Source organism: Macaca mulatta, chromosome 2, assembly GCF_049350105.2.
Source record: "Macaca mulatta isolate MMU2019108-1 chromosome 2, T2T-MMU8v2.0, whole genome shotgun sequence".
Classification (NCBI taxonomy): Eukaryota; Metazoa; Chordata; class Mammalia; order Primates; family Cercopithecidae; genus Macaca; species Macaca mulatta.
This window is the reverse complement of record NC_133407.1, coordinates 18,645,999-18,666,077: the sequence shown is the minus strand read 5'-3', so window position 1 is coordinate 18,666,077 and position 20,079 is coordinate 18,645,999. Positions and strand designations below refer to the sequence as shown.

Here is a 20,079-nt window from a genome sequence, read left to right as displayed (position 1 = left end):
ATTTGTACAGGAACTGCAGTCTGTATCGGTTTGTATAAATTTTGCTGCTCCCAATTTTTTGATCCCCATTTATTTTGCAGTCTAAAAATACTTTCAACAATGGTTAAAAAAAAAAAAAAAAAAGTCATTCAGGCCATCATCATATTGGCTTTGTTGTCGTCAATGATTCTCTGCTCCTCAAGTAAGACTAAGCATTGCAGTCTAGGGAATCTTTCTGAAGTAGCAATGCCTGGTCCCTAATGTGTACTCTTTAAGCAGTATTTCCATCATTATTACCTCCTGATATAACCTAATCATTTACAGTTATGAATATCAAATAGCTATCTCCTAAGTCAACTGATTTGTCTCAGTGAATTTATTAAAAATAAAGATGTATTTGTTAAAAGTAAAAATCCCCTATTTATTGCAATATACCATTGAAAATATTGTCTTCTAAAATATTTAGGTCCCATAGTAAAAATCCTGTCTGGAAGACCTAGAAATGTCCTAATATGGCTGAAATAGTAAATTAAAACTTAACTGTTGTTGAAAATGACAAAAATGCCCCATTTTATTTTAAATAAACTATGAATGTCTCCAATATACAAATAATGTACCTGAAACATGGAAAATATTTCTGAATCTAATAACTCCTTTTTAAAAGTAAGTGACATGATTAAGCATCACTTTTCTACATACGTGGTGTGACATTTTCATTTTGTTCCAAGGTATTTTACTTTTTGTGTGACTCTTGAGTTTGTAAACATGCCATAATATTTAGTGATTATATAATGATGATTTCATGGTTCTAGCTTAGTATAAAGGTAGCTTGACAGAGCAGCAAAATCGATTTCCTTTTTTCTTTTGTGGAAAGAGACAAAAGGAAATTGAATGCAAAATTTGCATTAAGACCATATTAGAATTATGACTCAACAATCTGTTACACATGAAGTGGAAACCAGGTGTATCCAAGTGTTAGTTATTGTGCTATTATATTCAGCCAATGGGTTAAGTTCAAACAACCCTTTGTTTAACTCATGCCGTGCTGTTACCCACAATGTTCCAAATGCATATGACCTGACACTATCTCTTGTTGTCTCCTCTTGCCAAAGGTACTCAGAGACAGGACTGTCCCTAGGCAAAATCATGAAGTAGGTGAATCTTGTGTTCATTACCTACCCTTTTGCAATGAAAATCTCACCTTAGATTCTTCCCACCTTTTTCTCCCAAGGTACCTACTCTAGTTGCTCATTCCTCTGGATTTACCCTGTGTTTTCCAGGGCGCTCATGCTAACTCCTGTTCCCCAATCACTCTTTGAGTATATAACATCCCTGCTCAAAAATACTCAGTCGCTCCGCAAGAGGAGCTGGGCAATCAAGATCCTCCGTCCTTACCTTTGGAGTCTTATTTCCCACTCTCCCCTCCACATGTTCTACTGAAAATAGCTCACTCACTTTTCCATTTTTATTTATATACTTTTTTTCATAGTATTTCTTTTGGCTGAGCTGGCCTTGACTTCTCATCTCCATCTGTGGAAATACTCCTCATCTTTTAGGTTCTGCTCACCTGTACTTCTCTACATGCCTTATCTGTTCACCCCCAGCCTCTCTCATCTGCACCCCATCCATACCACTCATAAAGCATATGGCACATATTGCTTTGTATTATAATATTTACGTATGTGTCTTGTCTCCAGGCACTGTGCTGGGCGCTTTACAAACATAATCTCTTTTAAATTTCACAACAATCTGTTGAGGTAGGTATTATTAAACTGTTTAACAGTTGAGGAAACTGAGGCTCAAATAGGTTAAATAATTTGCCCAAAGTCACACTGTTGCAAGGTAACAGAGCTAGAACTTGAACTCAGGTCTGTCTGATTTCAAAACATATGATTTCCACTGCACCCTACTGATGTCAATTCCTTTCCATCTTCTGAAAGATAGGATGGGGGTTTAAGATGAAGAAAGAGGTCAACGTAGGATTTTTTCCTTAACAAATGTGTGTTGAATAAAGAGAGTTTATTGATAATTACTGTATTCCTAGCTAGAATTGTTTGGTTAGCTAGAATCTATGAGGAATTCAAGTAAAATGCAAGAAAAAATTCTTAAGTGGCCAGAACAAATAAGCATGACATAAAAAGTGAATGTTCAAGACAGTTCATAATTCAGGAGGGGCTGGATAGCATTGGTCTCTCTGAGCACCGTAGGAAAATAAGTACAAGGAAAAAGAAGTAAATGTGCAGTTGACTAGGGAAGGCTTCCTATAAGTCCCCAGGACTTAAATGATTTGAGATAATTAGTAGACTGAAGATACGACTATCATCCTAAATCTCTCATTCACTAATAATATCTCTATTGAATATAAAGCCCACCTGTTTTATTCTACCTGCAGTGCCACATCTTGGATAAATTAGGGGAGAGAAACTTAGTGTTCCTAAGAGGGAAATCTAATTCCAAATGGACAGCTTTTACAACTGCCCTTTCCAGTTCCTGAGACCAGAGAGTTTCAGCTAAGCCCTGGACAGCTCCATTCTGTGTTCAGCCTATGGCCAACCTCGAGCCGGTCATGTGGCAGAGGCTTCATCCCTGGGAAGAATTTAAATTTAGAATCTCTGTTCATCTTCACACCACTATCTTTTTGCCTCTTCCAAAAAACAAAATCCCTTTTTTCATTTCTGTTGTTGTATTCTCTTCTCATTTCTCAGTCCTCCAGCTTGTCATATTATCAGTTGCATATTTCTTTAACATGAATGAGATTCTTAAATTTAAAGAGGTCACGCAGTTATCATTAAACATGTGTTCTCGGTGCACCTCTGTTAACTTCTGACAGTCATTTCAATTCTGTTTGCGAACTCCGTTTCAATTTATACCAATCCCTTTATACCAATTCCGTTCATATATGGCTCTACACTTTTGTTCCTTATACCAATCTTCATAATAATTTAAAATTTATTATTTATGGAAAGAATGCATGCAATCTAAGCTGAAAACAGCAGGCTATACTGTACATCAGGCCTTCTGTTAGAAGATTGAGAATTTTCATGTCATTTATAAGCTAAATTTGAAGAATTCAATGAGCCCAACAAGAAAACCATCCTCAACCTCAATGGAAAAATAAAAAAATGAAAAAACTCAAACAGGAAAGGTATTTTGTTTTCTTTAAAATGTCTATGGTTTCTTATCCTTTACAAAAGTCTTCATAGCTCATCCACTTTTTTTCTAACTTTTTATTTTGGAGAATTTATAGACTCACCAGAAGTTACAAAATAAATGTACAGTGATATCCTGTTTACCTTTTGCTAAGTTTCTCCCAATTTTTATATTTTAAGTAATTATAGTACACTATCAAAGCCAGGACATTGATGTTGATCTAATTCAGTTTTAAATTTGAAAAAAGAAAAAAAAAATCCACCCTAAAGGTAACCTGGACAGTTTTAAATTCCATTCAACATTGTAAGCTTTGTAAGTATTAACCATGTTGACAGTCCTGGTAAACAAAGGATAGCATGCCCATATGGCCACAGAGAAACTGTCCCCATATTGTTGGATATGATACTCAGGTCTAATTTAATTATTGGGCCAATGTCATAGCCAAGGAATGGAAAGGAGCCCATATCAGAAGACGGGTTGAAATCTGGTTCTGCCTCCAAATATGTGACCTTGAGCAAGTCACTTGACCTTTCCAAGCTTCAGTGTCTTCATCTATAAAATGGAGAAAATACTCCTCTTGCCTACTTCATAGGATTGTTGTGAGGATCAAATGTGATGATGTACATGAAGGAACAAGGTAGACTGTGAATCAGCACTCATGAAGATTATATTCTTTTCAGAAACTATGTCCAGTTATAAAGAAGTGTACTTTTTCTGAGGTGGTCTTATTCCTAAAAACAAAACAAAACTACCTCCTTATTAGCCATGTGTTCTAGAATTTTCATCATATGTAAATGACCTCCCCTTTCTATCACTCTTGTTAAGATAAGAAATAGCAATATATCGAACAAGCACTCTGGAGTCATTACCTACACACCCTTTAGGCATATGGTCTATTTTTAAATAAATACTTTTTTAAACATTTCCTTCTTTAAAATTGAATGCATTTTAAGTAGCTTTTATTTTTATCCTAACTGCAGGATTCGTTCTTACTTTTTTATCATGCCATGAGACGTACAATAGGTGTTCTTGACAATAGTGTGAAATTATAAGAAAGTGAGGTTAGACAGTGGATGTTTTAAGAAATAAAAATGGAAATCTCCAAGCTGCATTGTTTCTTGGTATGTCTGAATATATAACATAAACTCCCAACTCACTGGTATATTCTGGTTTGTGGATAGTAAAAATGCTAGTCTTGGCAGTAAGGATAGAGATATATACAGAAGAAAACAAACTTAAATCATGGAAAGTAATGATAAGAGTCTTTGTGTGTACTAAATGTTTTGGGCACCACAATAAAAACGTTAAGATTTGTTTTCTTCCCTCTTTGTCCTATATATAGGCTGGCATGGCTTTGACCTATGACCCCACAGCTGCCATACAGAATGGGTAAGTAGATCACATTTTTCTCTGTTTTAATTGTGAATAGATTTTTGAGCTCTGAATCAACACCAAAGAAAAATGTTCAAATTCGTTTTGCTTTTGTTTTACATCCTTAAACACAAACTTTAAACCAAGCATTTTTCATCATTGTAATTTTTTTCTTCGTATAATTTTTTCTGATCTCCCATTCTCACAATGCCTCTGCCCACATTAAACCCTGTTCTGTCTCTCTCTCCTTCCCTCCCTTCCTCTCTGTCTCCCTCCCTCTTTCTCTGTCTTTGGAGAACAGGTTAAGCTAGACAGAGAGAATAATAACTCTAGAGTTAGCTTTCAAACACTTTTTGTTGTGTGCCCAAGTCAATTTATTCTTTCTTTCTAGTGATCAGGGAAATGATAATGGAGGAAAGTCAAGTTAGTAACTCAGGTGACTGCATCTTCATTTTAATAAGAATCTGGAAATTTGTATCCACCTACTTAGAACAAGTCATATAGCTTAAACTTCCTCCTCTGAAAAAGAAGTGTGAAACTACATGGTGTGGCATCTCTAAAATTCTGTGACTTCTAAATATCTTTCGTTGAAACTTTCTTCTTACTTCCTAATATCTTTGCTTAGGCTGTCTTGTATATGCCAATAATTATTTTTTGGTTGTTTGCTTATTTCTTTTCACTGTCTTTTATTTTGGTATCTCCATGGCTTTCAGTAGTCTGTCTTTCATTCTCGGTATGAAGACTTCATTGAAGATCAACATAGAGGGTAGAATGAATTAAACTTCATTTTCTATTTTGTCAAATGCCTCTAAAGAAAATCTGTGCAATATTGAAAGTATTTAAATAATTACCTCTTATTCTTATATTATTCATTCAGGCAGTCATACATCCAGTCATTCAACAAACACCCAGTAAGTATCCCAGGCACAATACTATGTTCTATAGATTAAAAAACATGTATGATATGAGACCCTTTCCTTCAAGAGGCTCACAGTCTACTCATCCATGAAAAAGTAAAAATTAATGGTACACTAGGGTAGGAGTTATAGTCCTTTGTCCTTGAGTTGATTAAAATTTCCCTCTAGAAGTGAAAATTAAGGATACCTTTTCATATATCCAATAGGCATTTACTTATTTCCAACAAGGTGCTATAAACTTGGTGTGTAGAAAGAAGTAAAGATATGGAGAAGAAAGTCCTCTAGAATTATATTATATAGTTGGAGATAAATAATGAACTCAGAAAGTAAAAAATAAGGCATTCTATAGTGTGATAGTGACTGAAAATAGATGTTATAATGGAAAGGAATGACATTTCTTGAACACATATTATGTGCAAAGTACTTTATATTTGTAATTTAGTGGCATATAGTTTCAAATGAATACATGTGATTACAATTAGAAATTTATATTGGAAATTTATACAAAGGAAAATAGAAACAATAGTTCAAAAAATACCTGTATGCCCACTAATTAGATTCAATAAGTATTCATATTTTAGAATATTTTACATGCATGCATATGTATGCAGGTGTGTGTTATATATACATATGTATCTACCTATCTATAGTATGTATTATGTATATATCTACATATCTACCTGTCTATAGTATTTATCTATGTATCTACTTGTAAAAAGTATCTTGTTGCCCAAGGCTCTTTGCCAAGGATTGGAGATGCAGCATTGACCCAGACATAACTTGTTTTTGCATTTATAAAGCTTAGATTGTTAAGGATATAAATAAAATAACAATTAACTTTTATACACAATTATGTAGTCAATTATTAAATTAAAATGATGTTAAGCATTTTTAATTAGAAATATTGATACTTTTTGCTGGATCATATCACAGTAAAATTTAAACATAATATTTCTAACTTCCTACGTCTTCAAAACTAAAGACGTTAGTCACATGATAAAAATATTGTCACATAAAATAAAATCAGTAGTAATTTCAAAATATCATCTATTATCCAGATTATTTTTCAACTTTGTTCAGTTGCCCCAAAATGTATTTTACAACTGGATGATTCTGAAGCAAAATCAAAAAGTCATATCAAAATACCTTATATGAATTCTTTCATTTATTTATATCATATTCCTTTTGGGTGAGTGTTAATATCGCACTTTCAGATAAGAAAATGAGGCCATGTAGTCCGAGGCAGAGCTGGGAATCAAATGCCAGTCTGTAACACAAATAGAGCCTGCTGTCTTTGTCCAGCTAGGACAAAGGGAAGGCTATAGGGAAGCAATGAGATTTGACATAGGTTATCCAGGATGACTTAGTTTATCAAGGATAGACATAAGGAAAAATGCTTATTGAGAAAGTGGACTGGTATGAAGGGAAGTGGAGTTTGTAGAGATTAACAATCCAACAAGTTTTACTGGGGTGAAAGTTTCTTGTGAAGGAGTTTTATAAGTTTAGAGCGTTTTTTTGGTGCCAGATTTGGAAGTTCAAGTATTTAGTTTTTACTTCCTAAGCCTGGGAAGTAATTATTGTTTCTTTTTTAGCAACAGAGTGGTGCGATATAAATAATGAAGACTATATTGGAGCAGGAAAATCCTCTTAGTAGGAAGCATCATTAAGAGGATATTAAAATAGTCCAGTTATAGAAGTGTAAGAGTTTGTTCTAGAGTGGCCCATGTATGAATGGAAGAAAGAAACCAAAAGGAGAGACAACCTGAAGAAACTTTCCAATCATGCATTAAGCAAGTGGCCACCAAACAATCCTACATTCAGGGTTATCCATCAAGGGCTGGGGACATACTGGTGAATAAGACACAACCAGTCTTTACTCATCTACATTGTAGCAAAGGAAATCAACGTTAAAAGTATTTTATTACTTATATACCATAAACACCCAGTGGTGAATTGTAGGGTGTTATGAATGGTCTAGTCTTGCTTGAGTGGTTAAAACTTCTCTAAACAAGTGATGCCTTGAGCTGAGCCCTGACAACATGTAATGACCAACTAAACTGGATGTTATATTTGATGGCAAAAGAGAGAAACGAAAGTGAACCTGTACTATCAGCAGAAAGACAAGGAAATAAAGTGAAGATAGATGATGATATGGTTAGGCTTTATGTCCCCACCCAAATCTCATATTGAATTGTCATCTTCATAATCCCCATGTATCAAGAGAGAAACCAGGTGGAGGTAATTGAATCATGAGGGTGGTTTCCCCCATGCTATTCTCATGATAGTGAGTTCTCACAAGATCTGATGGTTTTATAAGAGGCTCATCCCCCTTTGCTTGGCACTCATCCCTTCCTGCTGCTTTGTGGATAAGTTGTCTTGCTTCCCCTTCCCCTTCTGCCATGATTGTACATTTCCTGAGGCCTCTCCAGCCGTGCTGAACTGTGAGTCGATTAAACCTCTTTCCTTTATAAATTACCCAGTCTCAGGCGGTTCTTTATAGCGGTATGAAAATGGACTAATGGAGATGATATGCTCAATTTCAAACATGCCTGATTAATGTCTCACTAAGACTCACGAAGTCTCACTAAGACAAACTAAGATTCGTTAAGACAAAAAAAGATCAAGAGTCAGTGGTAAATGTAGAACTGAAGTTAGGGAATGATAATTTCTTATGCATGACTTTAATCAATCATTCTCTAATGAACAGTTTAAAATTCTCCAAAGACATAATTTTCCAAAAACCTTTAATTATTACAAATCGACAATAGAAAATAAATCGAGGTTTCAACTCCTAATCTGAGAAATCCAAAGTGAACTTTGGGCAGTGCAATGTTCAAGGCAGCGAGGACAGCCTAGAACACAGTGAACATTTCTCTTTTTTCCTCAAAGTCTCCACCTGACATTTCAGGTTACCACCCCTGGATCCTATTGGGGTTGCTACAGGTACATCTGTCAACCTTAAATCACCTGAAATATGAAATGTCTCTATACCTTACATTAACACTATAACATTGTATCCTTTAAACTATTTGAAGAGTTGCAAAAATGGTTCACCCTCTGCCATTACCCACTTAGATATTTACAACAATGAATATTATTTTCCTCAAGAAACAAACAGTTAAGCTGCTGAAGATATCCAAATCAAGAGATTTTATATACTATTATATTATCTCATATTATATTATCTAATCTCATATATCTAATATCATATAATAAATAATTTTAGTCCATTGAAAGTAGGCATATTATCTTTCCTCACTTTATTTTCTTGTCTTGCTGCTAATGATAGCACCAGTCCCTCTCTTCAGTACTTCCTGTGCAACAAATATCCCTACCCACTTTTACTAATCTTACTCAGGGTTTGGTCTCTTCTCACCTTCTTTCTTCTAGTTGCTCTCGTCTACCTCTCTTGCTTTCAGGAAAGTAAGACTCCCGAGTCTATACTTCAAGTGTGTAACTAGCTTCAGAGATCAATGACCTGTGGTTTTAGCTTACTAGGTATTGCTACTATGTCTTTGTCCCAAACTGAGATCATTATCCTCATCAATATATTGTAATACAAACTACAGAAATTCAAACAAAACACACATATCAAATTTTGTTTTCCTTTGTTTTAAATTCTCTCTAAAGCCATTAGGGTATGATCTCCACTCCTCCGGGCTCTTTCTTATCCTACATTCTTCACAATAAAACTAGTCATTAAGATTTGTGCAATCTATATCTGATGTGTATTCTCAACCCAGCCCTTCCTCCTTGCCACTGGTTGAATTTCTTCAATTACCATTTCCTACCTATACTAAGCTTTTTACTCCCTTTAACATACCTCCCCCAACAAACAATTTTCACATTGATTTTTGAATAATTTTTAAGCAAATGTAACTACAGAAATCACCTGCCTACTTGGCTTAAAGTATTACGTGGCCTTTACTAACTACAGAACAACACTCAAACTCCCCCAGATAGTACAAATAGAACTTCATAATTTGGTTACTGCCACTGAACTGGACTGTCTGTGATTCTTGGAACATCCCATGCTACTTTGTACCTCTGTGTCTTGTTGAACGTGGAATTCTCTCTGCCTGAGTTCCCATATGGTAAAACTCACTCTCCATGACCCCACCACCACACACATACACATTTACACACACCATATAGATATGGGTATCAGTAACTACATAATAACATACTTTTTAAAAAAAGTATAATACACTTTTTTAAAGTACTGTCTTCATTTCAAGAACATCATTAAATCATACCAGGCAAAACTAGTTATGCTATTCGTCATAAGAAAAACAGTTTAAGCAATGGTTAAGAGTGAAAACTTCAGAATCATCCTGCCCAGGGATGCATTCAAACTCTGTCATTTACCAGATGTGTGATCATGGATCCATTGTCCATACTTTAGTTTCTTCCTCTGTGAAATAAAGATAATAATATCAGCACCTTTTCATAAAGCTTTGTAAAGATTAAAGGAACCAACCTGGTGTGGTACAAGATAATGATCAATGTAAATGTTGACATTATTGTTGCCCTATGTTTGGCATTACCATGATAGGTTTGACAATTAGTCTTTTTTATTATGTAGTTCTTGATACCCATATCTATAATAGTTCTCTGCTAGAATATAACTCAGTGAAGATAGGCACCATATCTTATTCATTTTCATAGACTGTTTAACTCAGTATTGTGAATGCTAAATCAGGACTAGGAAATGTGACAGATGACATCTGCTTGGCTCCAGCAAGTTGACCTCAGGGAAACCATCTTCGTCCCCAGCCATCAAGTCAGTCTTTCCCCATATAACATATTAACCTAATTCTCCTAAAATATTACCTCTAGTTTCACCCAAAGCAGCCAAACTGCCCATGAGTTTCTCTGTCTTGAGTGAAGAATGGAATTTTGGAAGCCTTGGCTATCCATTGTGTTGTTGGCAATAAGAACATAGAAAGTTTAATTCAGAAATTAAAGAAATAGGAGAATTGTAGCTAATTAATCTTATTTATTTGATACTTCATTATAGAAATTATTTTTAAAGGGTTTTGCTTATCTTTGGTTTCATTACCTTTATATGGTAACATTCCCAATAGTAGGACACCAGTAGAACCAACATTTCTATGCGTGTGAGATGTCACACAAATAGTTTCTCAACATACTGTTTCTTGAGTTAACATTGGGACATGCCTCTTAGAGATGTGGAAGCTGATTTAAACAACTTAGTTAGCATACCAAGGAGCCTAACATAAGTGTCCATAATAAAGTATATTATTCCTCATTCCCATTGCTGTATTCAATTTAGCCAGCAAATCTAACTTAGAGATAAGTAACTTAACAGAAAGGTAAATATTACTGTAGAGAAGAGCCTGGTCCCATTTTACATAGAACACAGGGTATCCAAAGATGTAGTTGAAACTTATTCCAATCCAGTTAATATTGTTCAAAATTGCTTAATGCTGATTCACTTGAGTTCAATAAGCTTAACACATTTTTTTCAACTTTCTATCTATACTACAGTTTAAAATTAGAAAAAAGAAAATGTTCACATCATATTAGGAACAATGGACATATATACAAGTCTACTATCAGATAGAATGCAAAACTATTATGATTAAAGCACAAAGTACTATAAGATATATGTCTATATTAACTTTTGTATGTATAAAATGTTTCTGAAGGAGTACACAAGAAAGCATGATGGTGATTATCTGGGGAGGGCCAACGGAATAGTGGGAAATAGGGTGAGAGGGAAACTTGTCTTTTAATGTTTGCCTTTTTATATTTTTTCAAAAAGAAAAAGCAAATTATTTCCGTAGGACCGTGCAGGAAAGGCAATTGTGTTCTGAAGAGGAATTGGGAAGGCTTCTTGATAGTGCACTGACATGAGCTTTTCCTCTTGGAGAGGTGCCACATCCTAGCTGACCGACGTATTTTGTGATCCTATGGAATCCTCTAGCTGTAAACTAAGCCATAGGGATTTTTGAGTACCTTAAGCAAGTATGTGTCTGAGTTGTAGCTAGTAGGTTAAATTATGTAAAGAGTTACATGGCCTGAATCTCATAACTTTCACATTAATACAGAAACATGAAACTGAAATAAAGACTCCCGAAGTTAGCTTGATTGTTAGGTAAGGAAGAACAAACATTTCATAACTACACTATGGTGAATCTGTGCTGTTTGCATTTTAGGCAGTAGAAAATGTCAGTTCTGTCATCTGCCTGAATCTATCCAAGTTATCACTTAAAAAATTAGATTAATATCACTTTTATCTAGGACTCTGAAGGGTAGAGTGAAGAAGTGTCTGAGTCACAACAGAAAAGTAAAAATCTTAGCACTTTTTACTATAGGCTAACTTACAAGAACAAAAATGTCCATTCTCTTAGAACTATCTGGTAAAACTCTGTAATTTGTTTTCACTATTGCCCTATTACTCTTTTAGCAATCCAATATGAAATTCTATCCTTTCAAAGATGAACAGGGGAAGTGGGAAATATTCCCTCCCATATTCAAAATCTCATCTTTCCTATGCCCTTTTCATTGAGAGCTGCTGTGTAAAAGCCTCTTGGATTGTTTTATTTGAATACAATATATTCTTGGGGGAGATGTGAAAAAGAATGTTTTGTACAGCATTGGTTTGCTGGCTGCTTTATATGGGCATTTGATATTAAGCAATATGGAAACCTTATCTTATTATACTAGGAAAGGAATCTAATGTGAAGGATACGTTGGTATGACAATAAAAATGACCAATAACTTATTAATCTTGTACTATTATGTTACCCTGAGGATAGTATTCATGGTTCTAGCCCTAACAATATTGCCTGTGGACATGAAACACAAGCCAGTGCTGTTTATTTCAATGCATAAATAGGATTTGTTTTTTGTACAGTAAAAAAAAAAAAAAAAATCTACCCTGGGGTTATTGATATATTCATGTTATTTTTATTGTCAGTGAAGTAAGATTTTACCATATTGCTACTGACTGCCAAATCCCCTGAAGATGACTTTTCTGCAGGCAAAATAATGTCCTATTAGTGACCTAGATTTGCATTTTCTGGATTTCTGGAGGACACTTGCCTTTAATGCCAAAGAACCAAGTAATTCTTTGCATTCCTTGAAAATATTAAGTTTTTCAAAGACTAGCTTAGACTTCCGTGGATCACACTTAGTTTACGTCTCTTATCCACTTTGGTATTTAATCTTTTGCTCATGTAAAAGAAACCTCCCCAGAAGTAACTAGCTCATGCTCATGTGCTTAAGCAGGGTATCGCAATCTTGATGTTACTGCCATTCAGGACTAGAAAATGTTTGCCGTAGGAGCTGTTCTATGCATTGTAGCATGTGTAGCAGCATCCCAGGCCTTTACTCACTAGATGCCAGTAGCTCCCCACTCTGCTCCAGTTGTGACAACAAAAAATGTCTCCAGTCATTGCCAAATGTCTGCTGGAGAGCAAAATCACCTGTAGCTTAGAACCAGTGGGTTAAGTGTAAAAGAGGCACTTGGTATATACATAATGCCACGTGAATCTTCGTGAAGAAGTAAACTTTTACCAGGAAAATAACTTGTTAAACAACTCATTCCCATTTTCTGTAACATTTGCAAGGCGTAATGAATAGTGCATATATTACCAAATACAAAAACATTAATTCACATGTTTTGAATTACCTCATTTTGTTATTCTGCCTAGAAAGTTCCCCAATAGCATAACATCTCTGCTTGAAGTATTTATTTATTTTTATTTTTTTTTAATGTGATGCCTGTGTGAAAATGTTTTCAAACCCTGACCATGGCAGGGACTGAGAAAAAGCTGAGAGATTTGGAAACACATTCTGTAGTTCCCTCCTTAGAGTCTGGCCTCGTGTATTTTCTTTAGATATGGTACCTCTAAGCCTCAGATGCAATGGTAGCCTCTCCTGTCATGGTTTAAACAGGGTGTATAGTTGGACTTGAGAAGAGCTTATTTCAGAATACTAGAATTAGGAGATCAAGACGGCATGCCGAGTCCGTTCTTCCCAGAACATTTTCAGTTCTAAATGACTCTCTGAGTTGAGTGGCAGTATTGGAATTTGCTGGGAAGTATGAAATGTAATTCTTGTTTGATGGATAGGATTAGAGCAGATAGAACAAAAATGCATTAAATTTTCCCCCAAGGGTTCCTTTTGCTAGTATCAGTTTACTTGGCTGCTTTCTTTATGTTTCTGTTCTCTGTTTTCCCCATAGAATTTCCTGTAAACTTTGCCTGTCAATCCAATCTTTATTGCTTTCATTTTTAATACTCCAATTGGCGCATTTTACAAAATAGACCAGCCATGCTAAAATGTAATGTGTGGTTTGCTTTGTCTGTACAAGAGGCTGAACCTGGATTTCTACCAGAAGTTAAACCACTGCACGGTGTATAAGGAGGGCTGTTTGTTGAGTGGCCTTGGATGCCTCACGTGTCATTATGAGCCTCAAATGCTGTTCAGTGCCTCACAAATAAGATTGTCAAGGAGAAGACTTAGAAGAATTTTCAAATGCAAACCGTGATTTTCATAGAAAAGGACTGTTTGTTTTTTTGTTTTTGTTATTTTTCTAGTTTCTAATGCCCCTGCATGCTTAGAAAGTAGGTACATTATTTAAGCTTCCTCTTAGCATTTAATACATGGTGTTGGACCATCTTCTCCGGGCTGTCATTCCTCAGCTTCCTACCTCTTTCAGGGACCTTTCTCCTATGGTCCCGCCACCATGGCATTGCCCTTCCTGTATGATAATCACTGCTGAATTCCACAAGCTGCTCTGCATTTATTCATTCATTCAACGTAGAGTTACCAAGTATCTACTATCTCCCAGGCTCTGTTCTAGGCAACCATACTGATATACACTCAGCCCCCTTGGACCTGACATTCTAGAATGAGAAATAGTCAATACATTGTATTTGTCAGTTCAGGCTGCCATAACAAAGTGGCTTGATTGATTTGGCCGCTTAAACAACAAAAATTTATCTTTCCTCAGTTCTGAATGGTAGAAATTCAAGATCAGTGTAGCTGATTCTGGTAAGGGCTCTCTTCTCCTGGATTGTAGATGGCTGCCATCTTTTTTGTTTGTTTGTTTGTTTGTTTTTTGAGAAAAGATCTCACTTTTGTCCAGGCTGGAGTGTGATAGCACAATCACGGCTCACTGCAGCTTCGATCTTCTGAACTTAAATTATCTTCCCACTTCACCTCCCAAGTAGAAGGGAATACAGATATGCACCACCATGCCCAACTAATTTTTGTATTTTTGTAGAGACGGGGTCTCACCATGTTGCTCACACTGGTCTCAAACTCCCGGGGCTTGTTATGTCCTTACATGGCCTTTCCTCAGTGTGTGCATGTGAGAGAGCCTGAGTGAGCTGTCTGATGTATCCTCTTAAAGGAACACTAATTCTATTTCATTAAGGCTCCACCCTTATCTCCTCATTTAACCCCAATTACTTCCTTAGACACCCCATCTTCAAATACAGCCACAGAAGGAGTTAGAGCTTCAGTATGTAAATTTAGGGGATCACAAACATTCAGTCCATAATATATAAAAAGAATTTTTTAAATTACCACTTCAGATAGTGATAAGAGAACTATACAAATAAATCAGGAGAAGGGGATAGAAAACAATTGGGGTAGACATGGCAGTTGCTAATTTAGCTATAATCCTCTCTGAAAAAGGGACAGTGGAGTGAGACCAGAAATGAAAAAGAGACAGCCTTATAAAATGTTGAAGAAGCGAGCATTTTAGGTAGAAAGAACTGCAAGTTCAGTGTAGAGACGACAGTGAGAATGATGAGATCACAGGACAGAAAGTAGTTTGGTTGAATCCTAGTCCGCTACGGAGAAAAGGCTAAGAAAACAATATCAGAGAAGTAGGCAATAGCCTGATTGTGCTAGCCAGTGCAAGGACTGAACATTTGTTTTCATGGCAATGGAAAGTCTATGGAGAGCTTTAGGCTGATTAATACCTAAATATGGTACAATTTAAGTGACTAAATAAAGAAACTCAGAGGGATATTTTACAATCTTACCCATCTTTGTTAGATATAGTAAATGTTGAATAATTTTTTTAAATGAAAAGATGAGTGTTTTCTTACATAGTAATTCTTTTTAAAAAAATCAGATTTATTAGATATAATTTACATACAGTATATTCACTCTCTTTAGTGTACAGTTTGATGATTCTGACAAATACATACAATCATGTAACCGCCACCACAATCAAGATGTAGAACAGGTATCTCCCCTCCTCAAATTCCCTCGTGCTCATTTGGAATCAACCCCTTCCTCCACCCCTCTATATTTTTGCCTTTTCCCTAGTGTGATATAAATGAAATCACATAGTATATACCCCTTTGAGTCTGACTTCTTCCATTTAGCAAAATTTACTTGAGATTCCTCACGGTGAATGTTTCAGTAGTTATTTTCCTTTTATTACTAAGTTGTGTTCCATTGTATGGATGTGCCACAATTTGATTATTAATTCAGAGGAAGGACATTTGGGTTGTTTCCAGTTTGGGGCAAGCATGAATAGTCTCTATAAACATTTGGATTAAAGTTTTTCCATAAACAAAATTTTTATTTAATTTTGGTTAGTATGGAGAAATGGGACTGCTGGGCCATAGGGAATGTATATGTTCAGTTTTAAAAGAAACTGCAAAGCTGTTTTCCAAAATGGGTGTAATGTTTTGCTTTCCCAGTAACATTGAATGAGAATTCCACTTTCTCTGCATCCTTGTCAGCTGTTAGTATTGTCTTTAAAAGCAAAAAACTTTGCATTATCTCTTTTTGTCATTCTATCAGGTGTATAGTCAGTGGCTTCTTTTAAACATCACAACTATAAATTTATGGGTCTGGTGAGTATGGATAGTAAGAATGTAATGTATGATGGGATAATTTTTTTCATCTACACTATGTTTTTTACCCAAAAGAGTATGATCTTATCAAATCATTGTTAAGAGTTAAAGTACATTTAAGACTATAATTTAAGTACATTTAAGACTATATCTTTGCTTGAAGACTTTTATACAAAATAAGCTTAAAGAATTTATTCCTTGAATCCTGACAACCTTGAATTCAAGTCCTCCCATATTTAATGGGAGTCTCGTGAGATGCTTTCTTAGAAAGGCAACTCATGAAAATCTCTATTTAAAATATCAGTGACCCCTGAGGTTGGATGAAATCTTTGTCTCACAGATTCCAAGCTCAGTCATACTATTAGAAAAATAAACCATACTAATTGAGTTTTGCTGAAAGTACAATAAAGTGAACGAATTATACCGTTACTTCTCACATGCATTTTTCCAACCTATCCTCACATCGCTGACATACTCCATCTCAGGCAACCTGGTTTTGTCTGTTCTGTGACTGGTCACTCTAGCCTTTCACTTACCAGTAAGACACGGGGGAAACACAATTTAAAATTCTGCTGAAGGATTTGAGCATTCGATAACTCATGGACTCGACAGTATAGTATGGCAGAAATGGACATTTCACTGATTTTCATATCCAAAAGCTACCCTTTAATAGGTCTCCAGAAGAATCATCCCTCCTCTGATTTGTGAATTCCTGATCTTGTAGCATTCTACAATCGTTCAGTGAAGAGCTCTGGAGTACTAGAACATTCAATGTTTTTACAGAGTCTATAGGAGCGTATCATATAGTCGTCAGTGTCTCTGCCAGTGCCTTGACGTAATCCAGAAAGCATTCCTATTCCAACCTCAATTCCAATTGTCCTGTTGCTTCTCTTTTCATGGAGAAAGTATTTTCTGCATGAGGGCATGGACCTATGCCTAACACAAAATATCCATAACTTTCTAGGAACTGGTCTTTATTTCCTGACTGAAGACACAGATGCAGTTCCTGTATCTGTAACATCAGTCACTTTTGTAAAGCTTGGTGCTTTCATTTTGACTTTCTTTCAAAGCCTTTTAAACAACACTCAGCTTCTCTCCTCCTGCTGGTTTGGAGACAGTATTAAACTTACCTGGCATAAGGAAGATTTTGTGCAGCTAATTTTATAAGATGACTCCAGGTCATTTCATTCAGAGCTACTTATTTCTCTTAGTGGATTCAAATAGTGTAAATCTGGACATTCCTGTTAATGGTTGGTGGAAAAACATGCGGGTGGAAATATGTCTTTCCCATAGGTACTTGAGAGCATTTGATTAGAGGCCAGGCATGTAGCAACTTCGTGAATCTTCTTTTTTTTTGTTTTCTGTTTGCAGATTTTATTCTTCACCGTACAGTATTGCAACCAACCGCATGATTCCACAGACATCTATCACGCCATTCATTGCTGCTTCCCCTGTCTCCACATACCAGGTATGTCCGATTTACCTGCACCTTAGGAGATATCTTTCTTGCAGTAATACACTATTTAGAGGCAAAAAGGACACAGTAGAATGAAAAGAAAACATTTCTCATACACTTTAATCACATCTTAATGTAATAATACTCAAGTTATTAGTTAGTCTATACTTTCAAGAGCCTGTTTGCATCAATTCACTGGATAATAAAATCCAGTATGCTTTTCATTCTTCCTGCTGAGTTTTCATGATTATGCTACTTTCCAACCAACCTTAATACAGCTCTGTCACCACTGGGAAATTAGTTTGTTTGTTGTCTGTTATTTTGGTTGTTCATGTTCCCTATTGTGTCTTTTCTAAAAGCACATTTCTAGCAATTCCTTCACTCACTCCAGGATATTTTGTCACTGTCATCTCATTTTGTCATGGTTGTCCTGGTAAAGCTCCATAGATAGATGTTAAATCCTGCTTCCCAAGAAACAGAAGAAATTATCAAAGTGGTAAAAAGTTGTTCCTATTCCCTGCTGTTATTTCATTCTCAGTTCAAGAGAGACCAAAAGAGACCTCAGGGGTTCCGCATGTTGAAATGCTGGAAAGTCTGAGACTCAATGTGTGTCATCAACTAGATATTCTAGCCAGTTAATTCCAAGTACATAGGTGGATTAAAATAGTCACATTTCTCCCTCTAACAATATCCTTTATTTTATTCCTCTGAGTTATTACGTATGTGATATTAATCTCCTCTCTACCTAATACTGTTCTTCAAACAGTTCTTCCAATTCTAATTAGAAAATGCCTATATATATGCTGCATGTAGAAAGTGTCTAGTGTCATTTCTGAAAAGTTTGGAGGGAGAAAGAGAGAATGCAAGCGTGTGTATGCATGTGCTTCTTGAATTTTGCAGCTGGTGGGGGTGGATGTTATATAATGGGTAAAACTGTAATGCTGCTGACTGCTACTAATTCAGTGAAGTTTTGCCTTGTTCAGTCACTATATACTTCAATTCAGGATATCCCGGCTGTCAGAGAATCAAACTTAAGACTATGTGCACTTTTCCTTAACTGATTCCCCCTGAAGCAGATCATTTTCTTTCTTTTTCTGCACTCAGATTCTTGAAACATATCCGTGGGCAAATGGAATAGATTTTTCATTTGAATTACATTAGAGGGTCTCTGAATGGCTGATTTCTTAATTGCCTTTCCTTGGGACCCATGAGGCTATGTGCAGGTGCTGTTCAGTTTTTGTTCTTCCTGCAGGCCTGCCTGGTTGTAATGTGTGTGTGTGTGTGTGTGTGTGTGTGTGTGTGTGTGTGTGTGTGTTTCCTTTTTCTTTTTTTTTTTTTTTTCTAATCATGGCCTCTGTTCCAGCCAAGACCACCCATTAAGCCACAGTGTAGAGCACTTTGGTGACATGAATAAAATATTCACTGAAGAGCGATTTTACTTGGGAGGGCTCATAAGTGGAATTTAACTCTAGCTCCCTTTTCTCAAAAGAAGAGATTGCAGCAATGATCTATGTTGTTGATGCTTACCTTTCACCAGGTTTTTTCAGTCCAAAGTGCTTTGGCAATTCTGTGTGTGTGAGTATACAAAAAAAAAATCTTCTGAGTTCTCCATGTGACATTCAGCTTATATGGGCTGACTTTTTCATTTGGCTGACACGTGGCACATTTAAGAATAGTTGGCTGGCTGACATCTCATTTTTATTTGTTATACCAATTACCAGGAGAGGAAATAATTACAAACGTGTTTAACTTGGGTTAAACCAAAATAATTGCCCCAAATTTTTGGTTTATCTCTTTAGCTCTTACCACAACTTTTACCACTTGAACATATTTCTAAAATGGGATCACTTGAGCATTCGAAGTTACAACAGATGACAGAAAAAGAGAAAGTCTTAGCAGTCAACTCTTGCTTCCTTCATTACTTGCCATGACATCCCTGAGAGCTGATCTTCAAATGGTCTCTGAGGCCTCCTAAAACTTTAGCCTTCAACGTCAACCTCAAAATATGCTCCAAGACCCAGCCTGGGCTATGTGGGCACTGAAGTCAGCTCCATTGATATAGGAAGTTGCTTTACCTTTTACCTTGTTTCAGTGACCAATTTAATCAAGTCCAAGAATTGCCTTCTTATCTTACCCTTGGTTTTGAGCACGAATTAACTGTAAAGTCAGGTGGACTCCACTTTCTTATGACCTAGTGTGACTCCACTGAACACAAGAACCAAGTTCTCTCTATGATTGCTTTGTGCTAATAAATGCTGTTTGATGCATAGGTCCAGAGTACTTCATGGATGCCTCATCCGCCATACGTTATGCAACCAACAGTAAGTGTTCTCAGTCACCTGAGGCTAATATT

The 20,079-nt window shown here is 36.0% G+C and overlaps 1 protein-coding gene across 12 annotated transcripts in view; it reads left to right on the top strand.

Moving 5' to 3' along the window:
* RBMS3 (RNA binding motif single stranded interacting protein 3) overlaps nucleotides 1-20,079 on the top strand; it is a 746,078-nt gene that overhangs the window by 604,690 nt on the left and 121,309 nt on the right. For 6 of the 12 annotated variants that reach the window (XM_077994136.1, XM_077994133.1, XM_015132336.3 and 3 more), the window contains exons 8-10: nucleotides 4,472-4,518; nucleotides 17,642-17,738; nucleotides 19,997-20,047. In XM_077994136.1, coding sequence (XP_077850262.1) covers nucleotides 4,472-4,518; nucleotides 17,642-17,738; nucleotides 19,997-20,047 — 195 coding nt within the window. The remainder of the gene's footprint in view (nucleotides 1-4,471; nucleotides 4,519-17,641; nucleotides 17,739-19,996; nucleotides 20,048-20,079) is intronic. The other 6 variants (XM_077994138.1, XM_077994135.1, XM_002803044.4 and 3 more) reach the window with 1 other exon arrangement.